This window comes from Anser anser (assembly GCF_964211835.1).
Source record: "Anser anser genome assembly, chromosome: 2".
NCBI lineage: Eukaryota > Metazoa > Chordata > Aves > Anseriformes > Anatidae > Anser > Anser anser.
Genome location: NC_139721.1, coordinates 38,610,639 through 38,629,854, shown reverse-complemented (window position 1 = coordinate 38,629,854; position 19,216 = coordinate 38,610,639). Strand labels below are relative to the sequence as shown.

At 40.3% G+C, this 19,216-nt stretch overlaps 1 protein-coding gene across 2 annotated transcripts in view; it reads left to right on the top strand.

Annotated features, from left to right (window-relative positions):
• The first annotated feature begins 4,753 nt into the window (after window positions 1-4,753).
• The window catches only part of CLVS1 (clavesin 1), a 103,596-nt gene continuing 89,133 nt past the window's right edge, over window positions 4,754-19,216 (top strand). The window contains exons 1-2 of one of the 2 annotated variants that reach the window (XM_083823870.1): window positions 4,754-5,573; window positions 14,891-15,508. In XM_083823870.1, coding sequence (XP_083679996.1) covers window positions 15,120-15,508 — 389 coding nt within the window. In that variant the 5' untranslated portion in view covers window positions 4,754-5,573; window positions 14,891-15,119. Of the gene's footprint in view, window positions 5,574-14,886; window positions 15,509-19,216 lie in introns of both variants that reach the window. The other variant, XM_083823869.1, reaches the window with a different exon arrangement.

Below are 19,216 nucleotides of genomic sequence, written 5' to 3'. Positions count from 1 at the left end.
AGCTCACAGTCATTATTACTGTTTCTGATTTATGTTATTCCCATCCAAAGCTGCTTGTATTTATGTACATCATTCATTTTAAAATATTCTAGAAATAAATCATCACGTAACAAACTAAGCAATCAGATGATAGCATCCTATTATTTCCCCCCTCTCTAACTATTCCTGTCAAACTCCCAACCTTTAAATTATTTTTTATCACTTCAGAAGATATTGTCTTGCACTTTGAGCTCAACAGTTAAAGCTATTTTGGACAGAAGCATAGAAGCAAGTTGCAATTTGAGGAAAATATACAACAGACCTTGTGAAGTTAAAGAACCCTGAATTTAACACACAGGAGACTTAACAGTAAACAGCATACATATTTCAAGCATTTAGCAAATCATATCTGCGACCAGTATGTTAGAATTCAGACTGAAGTGTTTATATGCAAAATGATCCCAGCATAGCACAGCACCAGCAAGCAGCCAGATTTTTTTCACAAGTAGACTTTTTTGAATTAATTCTGTAACAGCCATCCTAAACCTTCTTGCTGGACTCATCGACTTTGTGGATCTCTTGCATGTCTCTTTTGTGTCATGCCTGACAATCCTTCAGTTGTCTTACTCCTGGATCAGGTGGAAGTTAGTTCTGATCTCTAGTTTCTTATGCAGTAAGGCTAAGTTTTGCTGTGCTATTCTTCAAAGGTTATATAAAATCATTTAGGTTCTAGCCATGCAAAATATGACATAATCTATTTCCCTCTGCAAACAGACACTCAACGGTTTAGCAAGAGAGTGTCATCATTGTTTAGACAGAGTAGCACTGACTTTGTGAGTAACTGAACTCAATTAGAAGCAGGTCCCCTGGCGATTTAAGTCACAGGCATCTCACTAAAGTCAGCACGGTTAGTGCTGCTGAGTTAAACCCACTACAGACATGAAGCCATATCTGTACCTGACTTAAACAGCACACCTGGACCAAAAGTCAACATGTCCAACACCCAAAGGCCTTCAGAGAGACACTTGTAGTTTTCTGAGTGCTGCCTGATCTTTGCTACCAAACTGCTTCAGCCTGGACCTACACCAGGAACTTTACAACCCCAAATAAGCCTCCTGTGGGGTTTATACCTTAGGGAACAGCTAAGGGATGAAATTCTGGGTCACAGCCCTGAGAGTTTGACTTTACCTAACTTCTGCCTCTGACCTCCAGCTCTGTGGTGGCTCATGGATTTTCCATGAAGTTGGGAACATTTCATCTTCACCCTTCCACATGCTCATTTCCCAGTTATATACTATCTAGATAGCAGTAATTGCATGTGAATTCAGCAAAAGAGTGAATTCTTTCCATCAAGAGTAAAAAAAGGCAAAACCTGGACCCTTCTTATTAAATAAAACATACCAACAATCCATTTGCATATGTTCTGCATTCCCGGGTATGAAATTTTAAATAATTTAAAGGTTCAGGAAACCTGGGAGGATTTATAACATGAATCCTTCTGAACTGTGATGTAAGAGTTACTTCTCCCTTAAGAATAATGATTTATTGGGTCTAAGCAGTTTTAGCATTATTATTTTTTAATCTACTGGGGCTTTCAATGCAGTTTCTTTCAAAAGAAATAAAACCAGATGGTAATTGTAGATTAGGGAAAAAGAATGAGCTCCCAATTAATTATTAAAATTGACTGTTAATTTTAGAAACTTGCAGCAAATTCTTCATAAAAGAAAATTTAAAGATACAGGGACATTCAATACCGTGTTATTTCACAAATTCCTTATTCACAAGATGAAAAGAACATTTTAAATATTGGAGAAATCACATTGGAAACATGAATTACACTAGATACACTAGATGTACAGTATCAGATATACATCTAGTGTACACTAGTGTACACTAGATGTACACAGATGTACAAAGATCTCTTCCTCTCCTTATATATGCACACCATTCACAAACACTAACCTTATAAGGGGATGAATATCAAAATATTTTTGTTTGATGTAGAAATATAGCTGTATTCTAATATGAAAGCAGAATGAAAATTTGTTTCTAGTTCTTTGATTATGCAATGAATCAAAATCTTTCAATGGCTTTGTGCTTTCAGTGACAGAGAGTATAATATCAGGACTGCTGAAGTATGCCAGCTAGCCTCTAGCTTCATGGCACTTCTTGGGAGTCAAAGAAGACAACAGGGGGCTGTGTCTAATGTCACTGAGAGAAGATGGAATGTTTTGCTCTAAACAGGGCGGATCCAGAAGTAAATGTTTATCTTACCTAGAGCATAGAGCAACTCTACCTTTCCATGGCTTCCTTATTAGTTCATGTACATGGATACTTTTCACTAGTGCTGAAAAAATATATTCTCTTTCAAAGTTTGTTATTTCACGGCACTTCATTAAAACAGAGAATCAATATGTGTGGTGATAGGGAAAGCCAGGTTAGAATAAATTTATTATCAAAGTACTGTTTTATGCTCAGAAGGTGCTGTATAAAATATCCTTCCCCTTATACATTGATCTGTTTCCTTTGGGTATTCAGTCAATTCTAATGCCTTCAGTGACAAACTGGTGCATTTTTCTTCCCTTAGCTCTGCATATTCAACTCTGCAAATGAGAGTGGGATGCAGCTCCATCCTGTGCACATCAGCAACGGAGTTTCTTATGTCCCAGAAATCGTTATGAAACTGAAGGATTTTTACCTTCAACATACCTGTTCATGAGGATATAATTTCAGTTTAAGTGTAATGATGGGGACAGTACAAAAAAATGAGACCTGAAGCATGCTCTTGAGTACAGAGTAGACTTTGCAGAAAGAAAATGATGAGAAAGTAATGAAGCAGTGATGAGAAAGAAACCTGAGAATATTTGCAGTGGGATCAATATGAGGCCCTGCAGTAATATGTTTAGAGACTCACTTCTACCATAGCATTGTCCTACATGTCAGTCAACCCATGGACCAGCAGGCACTGGTCACCAAACAGCAATACTAAAGGGGGGACAAAAAATACCCAAAACCTTCAATTAACAAACAAATAAAAACATTAAATTCCCCAGTATTAAGCATACATCAAATTTGGAACTTGAGAGCCAACACATTTGACTGCCTAAGGCAGTTGGCTTATAGAGTCATGTTCATTCTATTTAATATTATTAACAATTCCCAAGGAAGTACTGCATAGTTACAGTAGCTAGTATATTAATCTTTATCATATGTGCAAGAGTGGAAGCCTGCAACAGAATGATGAAAACTGAGCACATATTTTATTTTGAAACTGATCTCTATGCAGAAAATAATGATCTAATGAGACTACTTACTAGCTGACTACTAATTTTCCTGGGGCTAGAAACAATCTCCCCTCAAGTGTTGGGACAAATGCTCTCTCTTTTGAGAGTTTTGAACTCTCTGCCTTTGAGCTGCTGCTTTACCTCTTGCAGTCAATGTGATTGGGTCACAGGATGTAAATGCCTTGTATGCTGTTTTTAAACATGCTGTGGGTTAAATTAGTGGTTGTGCACGCAAATCATTCTAAAAGCACAAGGGATCTTCCCAGCAAATTCATTTTGCCTTTGCTCATGAATATTGTGGAACTTCCCCTAAAAGCAAGTGATTCTGACTGGATGTATGCTCTTTCAAATAGAACAAAACCATAGGCTTTCCCCCTTTCAAGCGAAAACAAAGTTGGCAGTGCTCCTGCTGCATTCGTAGTTTCAAAGCCTACTTCGTATACAAGAATCCAAGAGCAACCACCACTGGGTCAGATCAAAAGTCCATCTAGCCTAGTGCCTATCTCCAGCAGTGATCAGCAGTGGATGGCTAAGGCAAGGAATAAGGGCATTGCAAGGATGTAGGTATTCTTTCCAAATACCAGCCCAACCTTCAACAGTTTGTGGAGCAAACTGTTTGTGGGCTTCCTGAGCCAGAGGTCATGACTTCATGATTAACAGCTTCTAGTGGATTCTTCTTCCATGGATATGTTCAACAATTTTCTGAAGCCTGAACTCCTGTAGAAATCAGTTCTATGGATTCACTAAATATTTTGTGAAGAAACACGGATAGATTTGTTTGGATAGTTTTGAATCTAGACCTAGTGGGTTTCATTTCTCCTACTCCTTGAACTGGAAACGATAGGGAGATATTGCTCCAATTTATTTTTCTCATGTTAATCATTCTTATTAAATGATGAAAGAAACCAGACCACTATTATATACATGCTTACTTATATTTTTTTCCATGCTGAAGAATCCTACTCTGATTAGTCATTTCTAATGCAAAAGTTGTTCCATACCTTTATCAGTATTGCTCTTTTATCACCCAGTTCTTCACTATATGAGATCCTTCAGTAACTCACACAGGAGTTCTGTCCAAAGCAGAGACTAAGAGTCAGCTGGCTTTAATCCATCACTTCCCAGGAACTATACTCCACAATGTTCAGGGACAGCAGAGGAAGAAATGCATTTTCCTCTTACCATTGGTAGGTCTTACTGTGTTGATATGAGCAGTGGAGTGTGAGTTTAGTGTGCCAAGGCCATTAAGTCACCTAAAGTCTTTCAAGTACAGCTTCCTAGCATAGCTTTTAAGATGCTCATACAGAAAGAGATTTTCAGGATCAAATAAGAGGAGAGAAGTTCCTCCCATACTTTCTACAATGTTAGCTAAAGCTTACAGATCTCCCTACAAAATAGGTTGTTGTTTTTGCAGTAGGCAGATGACCTGTGGAGCTCTTTGTCAAAGGATATTATGGAAGGATGATTCAGAAATTTATAGGTGTAGGAGAGACTGGGAAAGATCAAGGAGAAATTGATCCTAAAAACACAGGCACGACGTTGATGGGGGAGTAAAGAGTTTAAAGGTTTGGGAGAGGGGCTGGGAGAGTGCAGGGGGGAACCTTGTCCCGTTTTCATATTCTTCACTGGACATTTGCTGTGGCTGCTGTTGGTGACAATGCCCTGAGCTAGGTGTACCAGCAGCCTGACCCAGACAACTTCTCTCTTAAGAGAAGGCTGCCATGTTCATTAAGGCATCCTATCTATAATTCATGCAGATTACCCTTTCTGTGGCTGCTGTAAATGTCGCAGGAGGTTGCGCTCTCCCCGACTTTCCCCGGGAAAGAGGCAATACGCGAAATAAAGGCGGCGAAGACCGTGTCACCAGGCGAAAGCCCACACTGCTAAGCTCGCACTGACCGGCTGTGCTGCTGCTTTCCCGGCTGTCGGCAGCCCGCGGCTCCTTTGTCACCACTCCCCCGGCGGTGGCGGAGCGCCGAGCCCGCAGCCTGGGAGCGCCGGGAGGCAGCCGGGCGGGCGGCAGGAGGGCTTAGGACCCAGGGGGACGGCAGCCGCCGAGTGGAAGGACCCAGGCTTTGGTGCACACGCCTCCTACCAAAAAAAAAAAAAAAAAAAAAAAAAAAAAAATCATAGCCCCGTGGAGCTGGCGCTCGCTCATTCACAGTTTTCTAGAGAGATCTGAGCCTGAACCTGGGAGCCGGGAGATCTTGCTCACCCACCCAGCTCAACAGCAAGGACACCTACAGGGGGATTAAAAAAAAAAAACAAAACCCAAACCCTCCCGGCGGCAGGCTGCCTGGCTCTGTGCAGGTATTTGGATTTGTCTTTTCTCGGTTTGCGGCAGGGCGGCTCGCCGCGATCCCGTCCCCCCCTCCCCGCGCCGCCGGGCCCGGGCTGCGGCGTTTCAGCACCCGCCGGGCGGACAGCTCCGGCCGCGCTGCGGGCGGGGGCCGAGCCCTGCCTGCTCCTGCCTGCACTGCTCCTGCCTGCCCCTGCCTGCTCCTGCCTTCCCCTGCCTGCCCCTGCCTGCCCCTGCCTGCTCCTGCCTTCCCCTGCCTTTTCCTGCCTGCTCCTGCCTGCTCCTGCTTGCCCTGCTCTTAACAGCTGCCTACTCCCTGCCTGCCCTGCTCCCTGCCTTCCTACCCTTCCTACCCTTCCTACCCCTCCTACCCTTTCTACCCCTCCTACCCTTCCCACCCTTCCTACCCCTCCTACCCTTCCCACCCTTCCTACCCCTCCTACCCTTCCCACCCCTCCTACCCCTCCTACCCTTCCTACCCCTCCTACCCTTCCTACCCTTCTGTACCCCTCCTACCTTTCTCTCTGACTCTGACTCTTTTGCCTGCCCTGACTCCCTGGTCCCTACCTCCCCCACACCTCCTACCTGGCCTGCTCCCTCCCTGACTCCTTCCCCTGCTCCCTGCCTCTCCTGCCTGTCCTGCCTCGGTGCTCTCTGCCTCCCTCTTTCCCCAGCTCACTGTCTGCCCTGCCTCTCTCCTCCTTGCCCTGATGCCTGCCTTTCCCAACTGTCCTACTTCCCCTGCCTGCCCTACTTCCCTTACCTCCCCTGCCTTTCTTCCCTTCCCCGCTTCCTACTTCCTACCTACCCTGTCTCTTCTGCCTCTCCTTACCCTGCCTCTCTGCCTCCTGCCTTCCTGCTTCTTCCTCTCCTATCTACTCTCCTCCCTGCTCTGCTCTCCTGCCCCCTTTCCTCCCTGCCCCAGTTTCCCCCCTTCCCTTCTTTCCTGCCCCATCTGCCCCTCCTGCCTTTCTTTTCCATCACCAGCCTGGGGAAGCAGGGGAAAGAGTACAAGTTGGAAGGGAAAGTCTAGATCCAATTTCAGAGCAGATGAGATGTGAGGACGATGGAGGGGCGAGGGTTAAAGCTGGGAGTTAAGTCACCAAGTAGAGACCCCAGCTATCTGCAGACAGATAGGAGCTTGCCAAACACATGCAGATACCTGTTTGCTTCTCAGCAAACTGATGCCTGTTTTGACCAGGTACATTCAGCCCAGAGTGGGGTGAGAGATTAAGGGGAGGGAGACTGCAGGGTCGGTCAAATGTTCTGCTTTCCCAAAGGCAAACAGTGATGAGTAATGTGTGCAGGGAAGAAGTAGGGTGAATCATGCCTACCCCCATGGATCCTGTGCTGGAGGAAGTCAAGAATTAAGTTGTGGTCTCTGCAAGCAGTGTGTTCAGGGAGGGCTTCATGCAGAAAATAAACATAAACCAAGTAACTGCTGGAACAACCCCATGCATGCTGCTGGCTTGATTTTAATTCTGTCTGCAGTGGTTTAATCCTGGTGGGAGCGGAGGGGGGTTGAAGAAGGTCAGAGGAAGAAGAGAGCTTTCCCTTTCAAAATGCTGATTCCGAAATCTAAACAAGCTCCAGGAATAATGAAGTTAAGGAGCAGATGGCTAGTCATTGTCCATCACTAAACAGTGACTGGATCATATTTGGAAGGAAAAATTAAATTACAGAAAGGCTGCTTTCATGTGCTTTCTGAGTAATCAGATGATAACACGGATTTTCTCCTGTAATAAAAGTTAATGCAATGCCAACATCTAAATGACATATTATGTAACAGTATTATGTCAAGCGTTGCATAGCAAAGGTAAGGATTTTCTTTTTGATATAGTGATAAGTCAGATAACCTTATAGATATTTCCTTGCTTTGTAGTCTGTATCCCAGCATGAAGTTTGCAGGGACAGTTTATGTTGTCAGCATAATCGGGTCTGATATGTTTCTGCTATAGAATGTTGCTGCTTATCTTAAGAATTTTGTTGACTCATCCACCTTTGAAAACTATTGAGTAGTTTCTAAAGATTAGACTTGTATATGCAAAACAAGAAACAATAATGTAACCTGTTATAAGAACCTTGCCATTCTTATTATCTCATAATTTCTGACAAAATCTGGTGCAGAGACCAGACACTCTTTTACTGAGTAGCACCGAGTGCTGCTGAGTAGCAGAGTAAGCAGTGCAACTGAGTTTGGCAATAAAGGGACTGCAGAATCAGCCCAAGCACATTGAACTATAATTCTTTAAACTCTGTGTGCTTTGAACACAGAAGGTGTTTCACTGAAACATGTAACAACAGCCTCCTTGTCTTCCAAAAGGGGACCATGTCAGTTAAAATACAAATGATCACCCTCATAAAATGACAGAGAATATTTCCATCAAACTAGGACTGTAAACTTCTGCAGTTTTTAATTTAGGTATGCAATTACTGAAGCATTAGTACTATTGTTTTGCAAAAAAAAAAATATATTCTCTCACAGCCCATTGCTGTGGTGTCTGGCACATACAAATACGAGATGTGACAATCAGATTCTACAAGTTAAAACAGGTGGAAACATCAGCCTTTTATAAAGGGGGAAGTTCATAGAGTTTTTGGCAGATGATTATAAGTCCTTTACCTCTTGATATTACCACTGCTCTTAGGATTTAGCTGTTTTCTAAAAACAGCTTTTTTTTTTTTTTTTAGCAGTATTTGTATAAAGTCCTTAAGTCTAACACGTTGCTCCACTGAGAAAATGAACATATGAAGTATTATCAAACTACATTAAACTTCATTTTGACAGTATTGGGAGAAATGTGAAGATAGCTGTGTTTGTGTTCAGACTTAAGTAGAAGAGAAAAACACAGGAAAATTGAATGAATTCCTAGGTGCAGAAATTCCTTTCTCTCCCTTCCTTCCTTCCTTCCTTCCTTCCTTCCTTCCTTCCTTCCTTCCTTCCTTCCTTCCTTCCTTCCTTCCTTCCTTCCTTCCTTCCTTCCTTCCTTTCTCTCTCTTCCTTCCCTCCTTCCTTCCCTCCTTCCTTCCCTCCTTCCTTCCTTCCTTCCTTCCTTCCTTCCTTCCTTCCTTCCTTCCTTCCTTCCTTCCTTCCTTCCTTCCTTCCTTCCTTCCTTCCTTCCTTCCTTCCTTCCTTCCTTCCTTCCTTCCTTCCTTCCTTCCCTTTTTTCTCTCCTTTCATCCTCTATGCCACACCTTCCTTTCTTTCTTTCCTCCCTCTGCCACCCCACAGGATGGCAGATACCTTTCTCAGTCATAATGTGTAATGAACTAAGTTCCCTCTTGACAGGGCAATAATATGCAATCATTTCATTTCATATTTTTAAAAGAGCATGTTCTTTGTAATGTGTAGCAAAAGTCCCATAAAATCAGATAAACTTTATGTTATTAAAGATGTAGAATTAAATATCTTGATTATATATTTTCTTCCTTCTTCAGTATATCTTTGTATAGATGGCATAATACGTTTTCTACAGTGCATTTAGGGGTTTTTCAGGAACCAGTATTATCATCCTGTGCTATCAGATTTCTACACATAGCTTAATTATCATGCTTGGGGATCAGAATTCATGTTTTAAATACTGCTGACAATTTCTGCTGAAGGAAGTTTCTATACAATGGGAAAAGCGACTTCTTTATCCAGTAGTGGACAGGATGCTTTTTGCATGGTGACACTTCCAGTTCACGACCGACATGGAAGTCCCACATAGCCTGTTGCTTGTTTGACATTCCACAGGTCAGGCATCACATTCCCATAGGGGTTTACAGTTTATCTGTGGCTGATAAGTATGTAAAACTTTAAAATAATGATCTGGAGAAAGATAGAAGTAAACACATTTAGTTCACAGTTATTTTGCTTAACTTTTATTATTATTATTTTTATTTATATTTTATTATTATTATTATTTATTTACAGGTTCTCTGAGTTTCCCTGCTCAGCTTGTAGTCCTATTTCCTTAATACTCAAGCTGACAATAACTTTGCAAATTTTGTGTCAAAAGATAGTGAGGAAATCTGTTTATTTCACATCTACCAGACAACCTTGTCAGTCTCTCCTGATGCCCGTCAGCTTGCAGCAGCAGCAGGGCAGCTGCAGGTCAGTGCTGCAGACATGCCTGCCCTACTTACTGTGCAGGGAGCTACAAGGTTCAGTTGAGTTGCTGCCATGTTTTGTGCTGAGCCATGGCTAAATTACCACTGTTGGACAGATAGATGTGGCCCAAGGGTAACCTGTAACTGACTCAAGCTGACAAGAAGACTATAATACGAGGGGTGTAGGGATGTATTGTTCTTACTGGATTGAAGGAAATGTTAGGCTTTGCACCTGAGCAAGGAGATCACAACCCAGGAAAGTGTGAGAAAACATCAAACTCCCCACACAGCTGTTAGAGTCAGAAATGTTTCCTATTTTCATATTGAAGAGGAGTAATAGTTCCCTAGCAAAGGTTTACGGGAACTCGAGGCCTTAAAGGCAAAAGGCTTGCAATGTTTAACTCATTTAGGTTCCTTGGGAGAATCTCATCCCTTAGCGAAGGGCTGTAGGAGACATTCATAATCTGAGCAGCAGTGGAATTGGGAAGTGAAACAGGCCTGCTGGGGTCCCCCATAGGGGGGTAGCTCTTGCCAAAAGCATAAAGAAATTATACACTTTTGGGGTCCTGACTGGGCCATTGAAGCTTCTCCTTACGCTGGGGAAACAGGGAACATTGCAGTCTACCTCCTTATTTCCTAGTGTGCAATGTGGTTTCATATTTTTTGCATTATGCAGAGTATTCTGGAAAGGTTGCCCAGATGTTAACATGTAGGCTTGCTGCTCAGGAGATGTATGCCCTGTTCCTAGCTCTGTGAAATATCTCTTCCATGACTGCAGGCAAATCACTCAGGGCTGTACTTCTCCCCCCTAGATGTGGTGGATGCCAGGATCCTGCAGCCAAGGACAAGAGAGTCAGATTTTCTCACCCCTCTTTTGAAATTATTTCATGGAGCCAGGGTACAGCCTTTTCTGTGTCTGAGCACTCTATCTCCATTTTGGGTTCCTGCGAAAGTACCCAAGACCACAAAGGACCATAGGAGACATTCCTATGAGTGCAGCTATGGATCCATCCTCCCCTGCCCTTATGAAGAAATCCCTGCTAAGCAGAACATAGCCCAGAGATGTTTTCCACAGTTAACATCAAAATATTTTTTAGAAAGCAATTTAATGAGATGACACCCACACTCTGAAATGAAATCATTCTAGACTACCATTTTCCCGCCCTCCCTGCCCACTCCCTTCTTTTCTGGCATGATTTTAAGAGCTAATATCTGTATGAATGCTAGGAGCTAGGAATTATATAATGAAACAAATCATAACAATGATGACTATTAACACCAGGTGAGGATCAAAGCCCAGTGCCTTCCCCATCTGAAAGCTGCAGTAATGAACTTTCACGTGGTGTAGTGTATAGCTTTGGATTGAATGGAAAACTCTCATTAGACAGACGCCCCTAAAATCTGTCTGGAATTTAAATGTATGAGGAAGGGCCAAATGGACATGAAGACAATCCTTCAAGGGGCAAATGGTGTTGCAGAGACTGCAAAGTAGGCAAGAATAAAGTGGTCCAGACAAGTGTCTTCACTGAGGACAGTTTTGGCCAATTTTCTAGATATTGTAGGGCAGATAGGTGTTGAATGATGATCCAGAAGTTGTCATTGAAGAGAGAGTAGTAAAGCGTGTTAAGATCTTTGAACAGAAAGTGCTAAATATGCGTTCTTAAAACATTATTTTAATTTTAGTTAATTATTAAGTATTGCTATAAATTTTATTATCAACCAAGACTTATTTTTGAGAGTCAGGAAAAAAATATATAAGCTGTTTGTTTGTCTGAAGACCATATCCTACTTTTAGTATTTTACTTATCCTAAAGCCACTCTCTGTCCCTTGTCATTCTCTTGTGACAGAAAAAGAATAATCTGAAATCATATGTGATACCACATTTCTGGTCAAAATTTTCCTCTTTTTTTTTACTGTATTAATAAGTTGTGTTTCATATCTCTGTTAATTATTTTTCCTTGTTTAAAGCTCAGGTTTGTTCCTTTGAAGGGATGATTTATTGTAAGTGGCTGTGAAAAGACATTAGGAGAGCAAATAGTCCCTTGGGAACAAAGAGTCACAACACAGAAAAGCAGCTGTTGAGACTATAACAAAGAGTCTAGTGTGCCAACATGTAGCAAAATAGAAAAAAAAATAAAAAGCCAGCATCTTCATTTATAAAAAAAAATTGCAGAACAAAGATGTAAACACCTGAAAAACTGGCAGATGGATTAAAGCTATACACAACACCAGACGAGGAGAAACTGCCATGTGTGGGAGGAGATGAAAATGGAGAAGGTGCTTCTGCTATTCCTTCGGGAATCAGGATAAATCAGTACCATTTGAGAAAGCACAGTGACAATTAAACTGGGTAGCTATGGAGCATTAAATTTATTGTCAAGGTAAACAGGGGGAGAACTAAGTCATCCACAGATATAAATCAAACTCCTTGAAGTCGACGGTGCTAGACAGGATTACTAACCTCATGATTTGTGTTATGATTCAGACAGTGACAATACTGTTCATAGACATTTTGGATTATTTTGAAATATATAACATTATGCCAGTAAAGCATTTTAGTGCAAAGGCTGTTCCAGCTGATAATTAGAATAATCTATAGATTCTGTATCCTATCCCTGTAGCTCAACTCACCACCAGAAAACTCTGAAATACATTTTAGAATGTTTCTTTTGTTAGACTGAATATTTGTAAATTGCTTTTTGGCAACAAAGTCTGACAGGAGAGGACCTTAACTCTCTCACCTTGGGATCATTCTGGGGATGAAGGGTACTAATCCATTTAAATAAGGTAAAAACAGTCAGAAAATGTGATGATAATATGTAGCATCATTTTTGACACTAACTGATTGGGAACCCCATGAGAAGATCCAAAGGGACAAACCTCCTTGGTCTATCCCCATTTCCTTCTGGAGCAGCCTGTAGTTGACCTTTCAGGAACTTGCCTCATTTCCAAAGAAACATCTCGGGGGAGATGTGAGTCTGAAAAGGAGCAGAGCAAGGGATGTTTTTTACGCTCATAAACTCCCAAATGTCCAAAATGGGTGAAACCGTTGAGGTCATATTTAACAGCCACAAGTCGCAATAGCTCCAAAGGTGTTCAAATTCATAATGAATGAGCCAGAATTGACACAGAGCCCAGATGGGCTCCTTGCTTCCACCCCTGCTCTGCTGAGCACCCTCAAGTGCAGCCAGGTGCCCTTGGGCACTCTGATCCCCCTGTGAGAGTGTCATACTTAAGCACACCTAACTAGCTCTGTGGAAGCAATTCTAACTCAAAACATGATTTATGCAATAAAATGCTAATGCCACCATTAATTTGAGATCTAAAGCACAGATTATTGGCCTGATTTTCCAAAGCCCTACATTAATTTTACATCAGCAGAATTCTGTTGATACCAGCAGTTATCCTAATTTGGTCTAATAAAGGCAAAAGGCATTATCTTTTATGCGTGTAACCCATCTTTAATACTACCCATATTTCTTTAACAATTGAGTAACCTGCAGCCGTAGATTACCCCCTCAAGACTTCAGGGCATGTTTTTCTGGAGTCTTTCACACTCTGTAGTGACTTGTCAAAGACAGGCAGCCTTCTTTCCTCCTGTCTCTGCCTTTTCCTAAGTTTTCCCAGGCTGATGCTGAATCATCGGGTATTCTGCCCTGCAGGTAGCTCTATGTATCTCCAGCTCTACAGCAAATACTGAAAGAGGCTGCTTAGCAAACTCCCCTTGAGCAAACTCACCCATAGACAAGTCAACTGCTTGCTGCTGTTGAATGAAAAGCTTGGGGACGTTTTCTCTTACCTGTCGCTGCAAATGTCCTTTAAGAAAATACGCAGAAACAGTTTGTATTCAAATTTAGGGATCTTATCCTGGAGGTGCAGCTGTGGCATCTAAAGTGTATCAATGACATGCAAGTTCACAAAACAGGGAACTTGGGGTTCCCTTGTGCTGATTAACTTCCACATCCTGCAGTGTAACTTTGAGCACTCCCATCTAGAAAATGCTCTGGCTGCTGCTGTCCCCTTGGTTTGATATGAGAACACTGAATCTAGGAGAGCAGCAGAGTGAAACAGTGTTTGTGCTATAAATAATTCATAATTTTCCAAACAGCTTTCTTCAAATAAAATAAAACATGTCTTTCACTCAGGGATTCCCTTTTAATTTTTAAAACCAAATTTTCTTTTTCAGAAATTAGAGAGAGAGATAAATCTGTTAGGCAGTGTTTTTTGTTTTATTTTGTTTGCTTGTCTGTTTTTGTGATGGCTGAAAAATTGGATGGATCTTGATCTTTCTTCATGCACATTTCACATTGGAACAGACCTTGATCCTATTTCACACAAGTGTAACTACACAGACTTCGATGACAGCCTCTTGCTAATTATGTCACTGAAATGTAAGAGATTCACTGTACCGTTTTGCTTATACATAACAGCTTAAGCATCACTTCTAACACTCATAAAAACAAATTCTAGGTAACGTACAAGAATGAAAAAGAAAATGAATTTCAGAACTAAATATTCAAGAAAGCTACAAGGCACTGAAAATAAGAATTTGACGTAAAATATCTCTCTTCACAACTAAAACACCAACCCTTTGAGATTCGATTCATCAAAACTTTATTCATGGGATGTTTCCCATGAAGATATATTAACTCTCAATGGGAAATATTTTCAGTGATGTTCTACCAAGCAGAAAACACCAGTGATGTTGGTAGAGTTTTGTTTTATTTTTTTAACAGTTTTGTGAACAACTCAGGAGCTAATTCAAGGAAAGCTACAAGCTGACAGTACAGCTGATAAAATCAAGTCAAACAATTTGTTAGACTTATTATGATGAGTATAAATCTGTATATTTAGGAAGCTGAAATATTGCTTCTGTTATGGGTTGGAAACAATTATTATCAATTTTGCTTTTGTCATCTTGGGCTTGAAGTTATGGAAAGCTGGAACTCCCATACTTTTAGATGACAACTTTGCAAAGGGTATTCTAATGCTAAGATGATAAAATATATAATTGTTAATTAATCAGAGTGCCCTTCTGAAAGATTAAATATGTACATTCAAGTTGTCAGTGACTGTCTTAATTGCACCGATTCTGAAATTATTTGGCTGTTATCCTCTTATATATGAAGCCTACAAAACAGTTTTATGGTTATATAAAGTTCAGAAACATATTTGTGTAATCTTTATATACATAATTAATTTTCCTTTTACATATTTGCTCTTTCTTTTAGAAAGTGATGGAATAAACAACACTTCCCTTTGGATGGATAATACAACATATGAACTGCCTGACACTCTTTCTGCAGGAATAAGAAAAGCCCTTCGCTTTCATTTGTTAGGTATCAGTGTGATAGCAAAAAGCTTCTGAATGGCTCACGCTCACAGCAGACCATTTGTTGAATGGGATCAGCACTTCCACTAAAATATCTGAAGTTAAGGATTTGGAAAACAGATTTTTGCAGAGATGACCCATTTACAAGCTGGACTTAGTCCAGAGACTATAGAGAAAGCCCGCCTGGAACTGAATGAAAACCCAGACATTTTGCATCAGGATATCCAGCAAGTCAGGGACATGATCATCACAAGGCCTGACATTGGGTTTTTACGTACAGATGATGCCTTCATCTTGAGATTTCTCCGAGCCAGGAAGTTTCACCAAACGGAGGCCTTCAGACTGCTGGCTCAGTACTTCCAGTACCGCCAACTAAATCTGGATATGTTCAAAAACTTCAAGGCTGATGATCCAGGAATCAAACGGGCTCTGACTGATGGGTTCCCAGGAGTGCTAGAAAATCGCGACCACTGTGGCAGGAAGATTCTTCTGCTTTTTGCAGCCAACTGGGATCAGAGTAGGTAAATGTAGATAGTGTCCTTATCTTTTTACATACACTTACACTCAACTTGTAAATGGATATTTGTGACCATACATAAAGAAGCAAAGCCATCAGTAAGATATAACGAGTCCATTTCACTAAAACTTTTACCTGACCTGATCACCTCTCATTCATCAGATGTAACATCATTCAGAGCCAAGGGTATATCATAGTATCAAATAAGTAGTTCATGTTTTTTTTGTTTTGTTTCTATAAATACTTCCATTTTTTAGTCAGATAGTGTTGGCTTGCTATAAATACAATAATACCTATTATATAATTGCTTCAGTAATATCATAGATTAGTTTAACAGGCTGACAGAAAGCAAATGTCTTGAAACATATGGTGGCTCTCCTAGCTCTTCTGGTGCAGCAGGAAATGACCATATTTATCTTATTTTCAGAATTCTTAACAGATATTTTTTGGTTTTAATGATTGCAGGAATTATAACCTCTGTTATGAGATTTTCTCAAATTGTATCATAATTTCTACACACTCTGGTTAGTGTATGCTTGTTAGTTTGATAAATGGGAGATTCACGCAAAGTATATTTTCTTTTCAGGTCATTTATTTACAGAGAATGAACTAAGATATCTCCCATTAATTATTACAAAGTTAAATTTTTAAATGTTAATATGATTAAATAGCTTTCACTACCTATTTGAAGTGGTATAAATACAGAGAAAAGGTGATTGTACCCAAATATCATGTTCACATTGTTCCCTTTGTCAGAAGTTATTCCATTCCATTTTCCCTGCATTCATAGTAAGATGAAGAAGTTTATTCAGCTGTTGTGATTGCCAGGTGTTCTTCTGATCTTTAATAAAAATGAGAGCAAAGAAAAAAAAACAGGTTCAGGTCTTGAGCATCAAAAATTCTGATGATTTCCAGGTTGGCGTTTGCCTTGGTGCAGTCTAAAGTCGCCCATGAAAGTGTCTTTCATCCTTAGGAGTCAATAGATTAGGGCTTTGCATTTTCATTACAGAAATTATTAGTGAACAGTACAGATGTGCCTGCAATTTTTCATGTTCATTGTTTTCTGGGTAAACCTTTCATGTCCCTGTGAAAGCTGTTCAGAAGTGCTTCTATTTTTCTTTCCATGCACAGATCAAGCAAATAGATGTACAGAAATATAGTTTTGCATATACAAAACTATTTGGTGAAATCCAGAACTGAAGCCAGTGATAAAAGTCCTACTGAGTACAATGAGGCCAGCAGTTTATCTCCTGACTTTGTGAACTGTGAGCTTGGCTTTCTTCCAACCACAAAACCCTTCCTTTAGCACTTGGGCTGAAAAGAAAGATGAATAAGCAGGTATCTTGAAGTAATAGAAAGCATCAGCTTTAGAGGACAGAAGCATTGTGGCTCTGCTGGTTGCATTAAGGGATTTAGGTATTATACAGAGCTGTCTTCAGGTTTCTGATCCCTCAAAAAAATTAATCCATATGATTAACCTTGTCCATCGGGTCCTGCTCTGGGGAAGTTGAGAATGCTGCTGTCAAGGGCTCCTGCACAGGGATTTGGACAGAAAATAGATTCTTGACAGATTTTGACTCAAGTTTTCTTAAAGTCCATGTTTCCACGTGTATATGTGCATGTATGCAAAGCCAAAGATACCTTGTTTCCGAAAACATAATTTTAACTTTCAACAAAGAAAGGCCAAGGCTATTGTGATAGGATATACTTTCTTGAGTAAAAATCCCATGCAAATTCTACCTCACTTCTTCCACTGAAATTCAACTCTTGTCTGGATTCAAATGACAAGAAGTGTCATTTTTGTCAGCTTTTGTATCACTGCAACTTGTGAGTTTGAGGTCTGGGAAAGGAGTGCTTTGGGTATGAATTAGGAACAGGACTTGGTTTCTAAGAAAGCAGAGGTATGATCTCCTCCTTCTTTACTGCCTATAGACATCAATAAGAGTAAAAGATGTTAAGGAACCTGAAATGATGAGCACGACGTCCTATTAAGCAGCAGAAAAACAGATCATTGACCAGAAAAAATGCATGTGCATATATGTTTCAAAAAGTAAAAAGAAAAAGGGCCATTGTTTATATCTAACAAGCAAGTTTCTTGGACAACTTTTCTATGGATATGTCTTCAGTGACAGCACGATGTTTACAGGTTTAGATTTTGCCCGAACACTAGTGCAACCAACTCATCTGATGTTATGATGCTGACAAGCAAGAGTAAGAGCTCAGCCTTCAGCATGCTTTTCCTAACTTTAGTCTCATTTCCAACTGGCTGTGACTTCTCTTTCTTTATCATTAAAGCATAATTTAAAAGGGATTGTTCATAAAGAAATGCTAATTTTTAAAAAATCCTTTAATATCAGCATTGCTTGAATCCATAAACTGATTTTCAGCCCAGATGTTTATATCATTTATACCCCGGGAATATGGTGGGTGTATGGACCACATGCTAGGCAGGCATTTCTTACAAATTTATTGATTTTTTAAAAGGAAATGTCATTACTTGTGTAATGTCACTGCTTGGATAAACCAGATCCAAAATATTTTAAGAGATTTCCTCTATCAAAGACAAAACCTCTGCATGAGCTTTTGGAAACACTCTATTTTTAGCTTCAAGAATGCAACTGATAGATCTAATATCTTTAGGAAACTAGCTTTTAGTTTCCAGTATCAATGTTTCTAGCTTCAGCTTCTAGCTACCGGACGTTGTTAATATGAAGAGACCACAAAAATATGTCAGCTTCCCATGTTTCCATTTTTGTGTCCTAACCATCTAATCTTGTAACCTACTTTTGAATTCACTGAGGATGCTGCAACATAGGGAAGTTACTCTGAGGCAACAAGTTAGTACATTAGCTACTCTACAGCAGCGGTCCTCACATTCACTTTTGACGATGCTGAATGTAAAACAGCTAACCTCCTTTTCCTCGAGGGCAAAACTACCATTGTATTATCCACAAGGTAAGAAAATATTTGTGGGCAGTCAACACAACAAAGACAATGTACTGCAAAGTACCACCTAGCTTAACATTTTGCAATATATTTGTGCTGCCAAAGCTTAAATAGATGGAATTTATTTACTCTCAGAATTAGGAATATTTTCCAGGTTGCTAATACTCTGCATCATTCTTTTCTGGTCCTTTCCTCTCATTTAAATAATGTTATTAATGTGCCGATGGATGAACTGATTACAAACTCACTAAGAAAACATCATGTGGTAGCACCATCTCACATTTCTCTTTAGTAATTCCCTCCTTTTAGGTACACGATTGCCACTGTTTTCTTAGCTACTCTGTCATATTTTGAGCTCATGTTCAGCTCAGATCTGCTTCCAAGTTACTGCTTCCAAAAATACAAACACCACTGGTAAATGTGTCATACATTCTCATCTATAACGGGGGCACAGTCTAGCATGTGATTCACGCTCTTCTGCAGAGCTAAACCTGTCCTCCTCATCAATTATCATTGCATGGTTTCTGTGATATCTGAAAAGTTCACTGGCAAGAATTTTATTTTTTGCTTCCATATCATTGAAAAAGATAGTGATTATTGTTTTGACCAAAACCTCCTTGATGACTAGGAAAAAAACACAAGGAGCGATAATTCGTACCCACAGATCACTACTGAAATTTACTGTTGTGCCAGGTTTTCATTCATTTAGCATGTGCTGTGTTGGTTTGGTTTTGCTTTACTTTTGGACAGTTTTCTTAAAGATAAT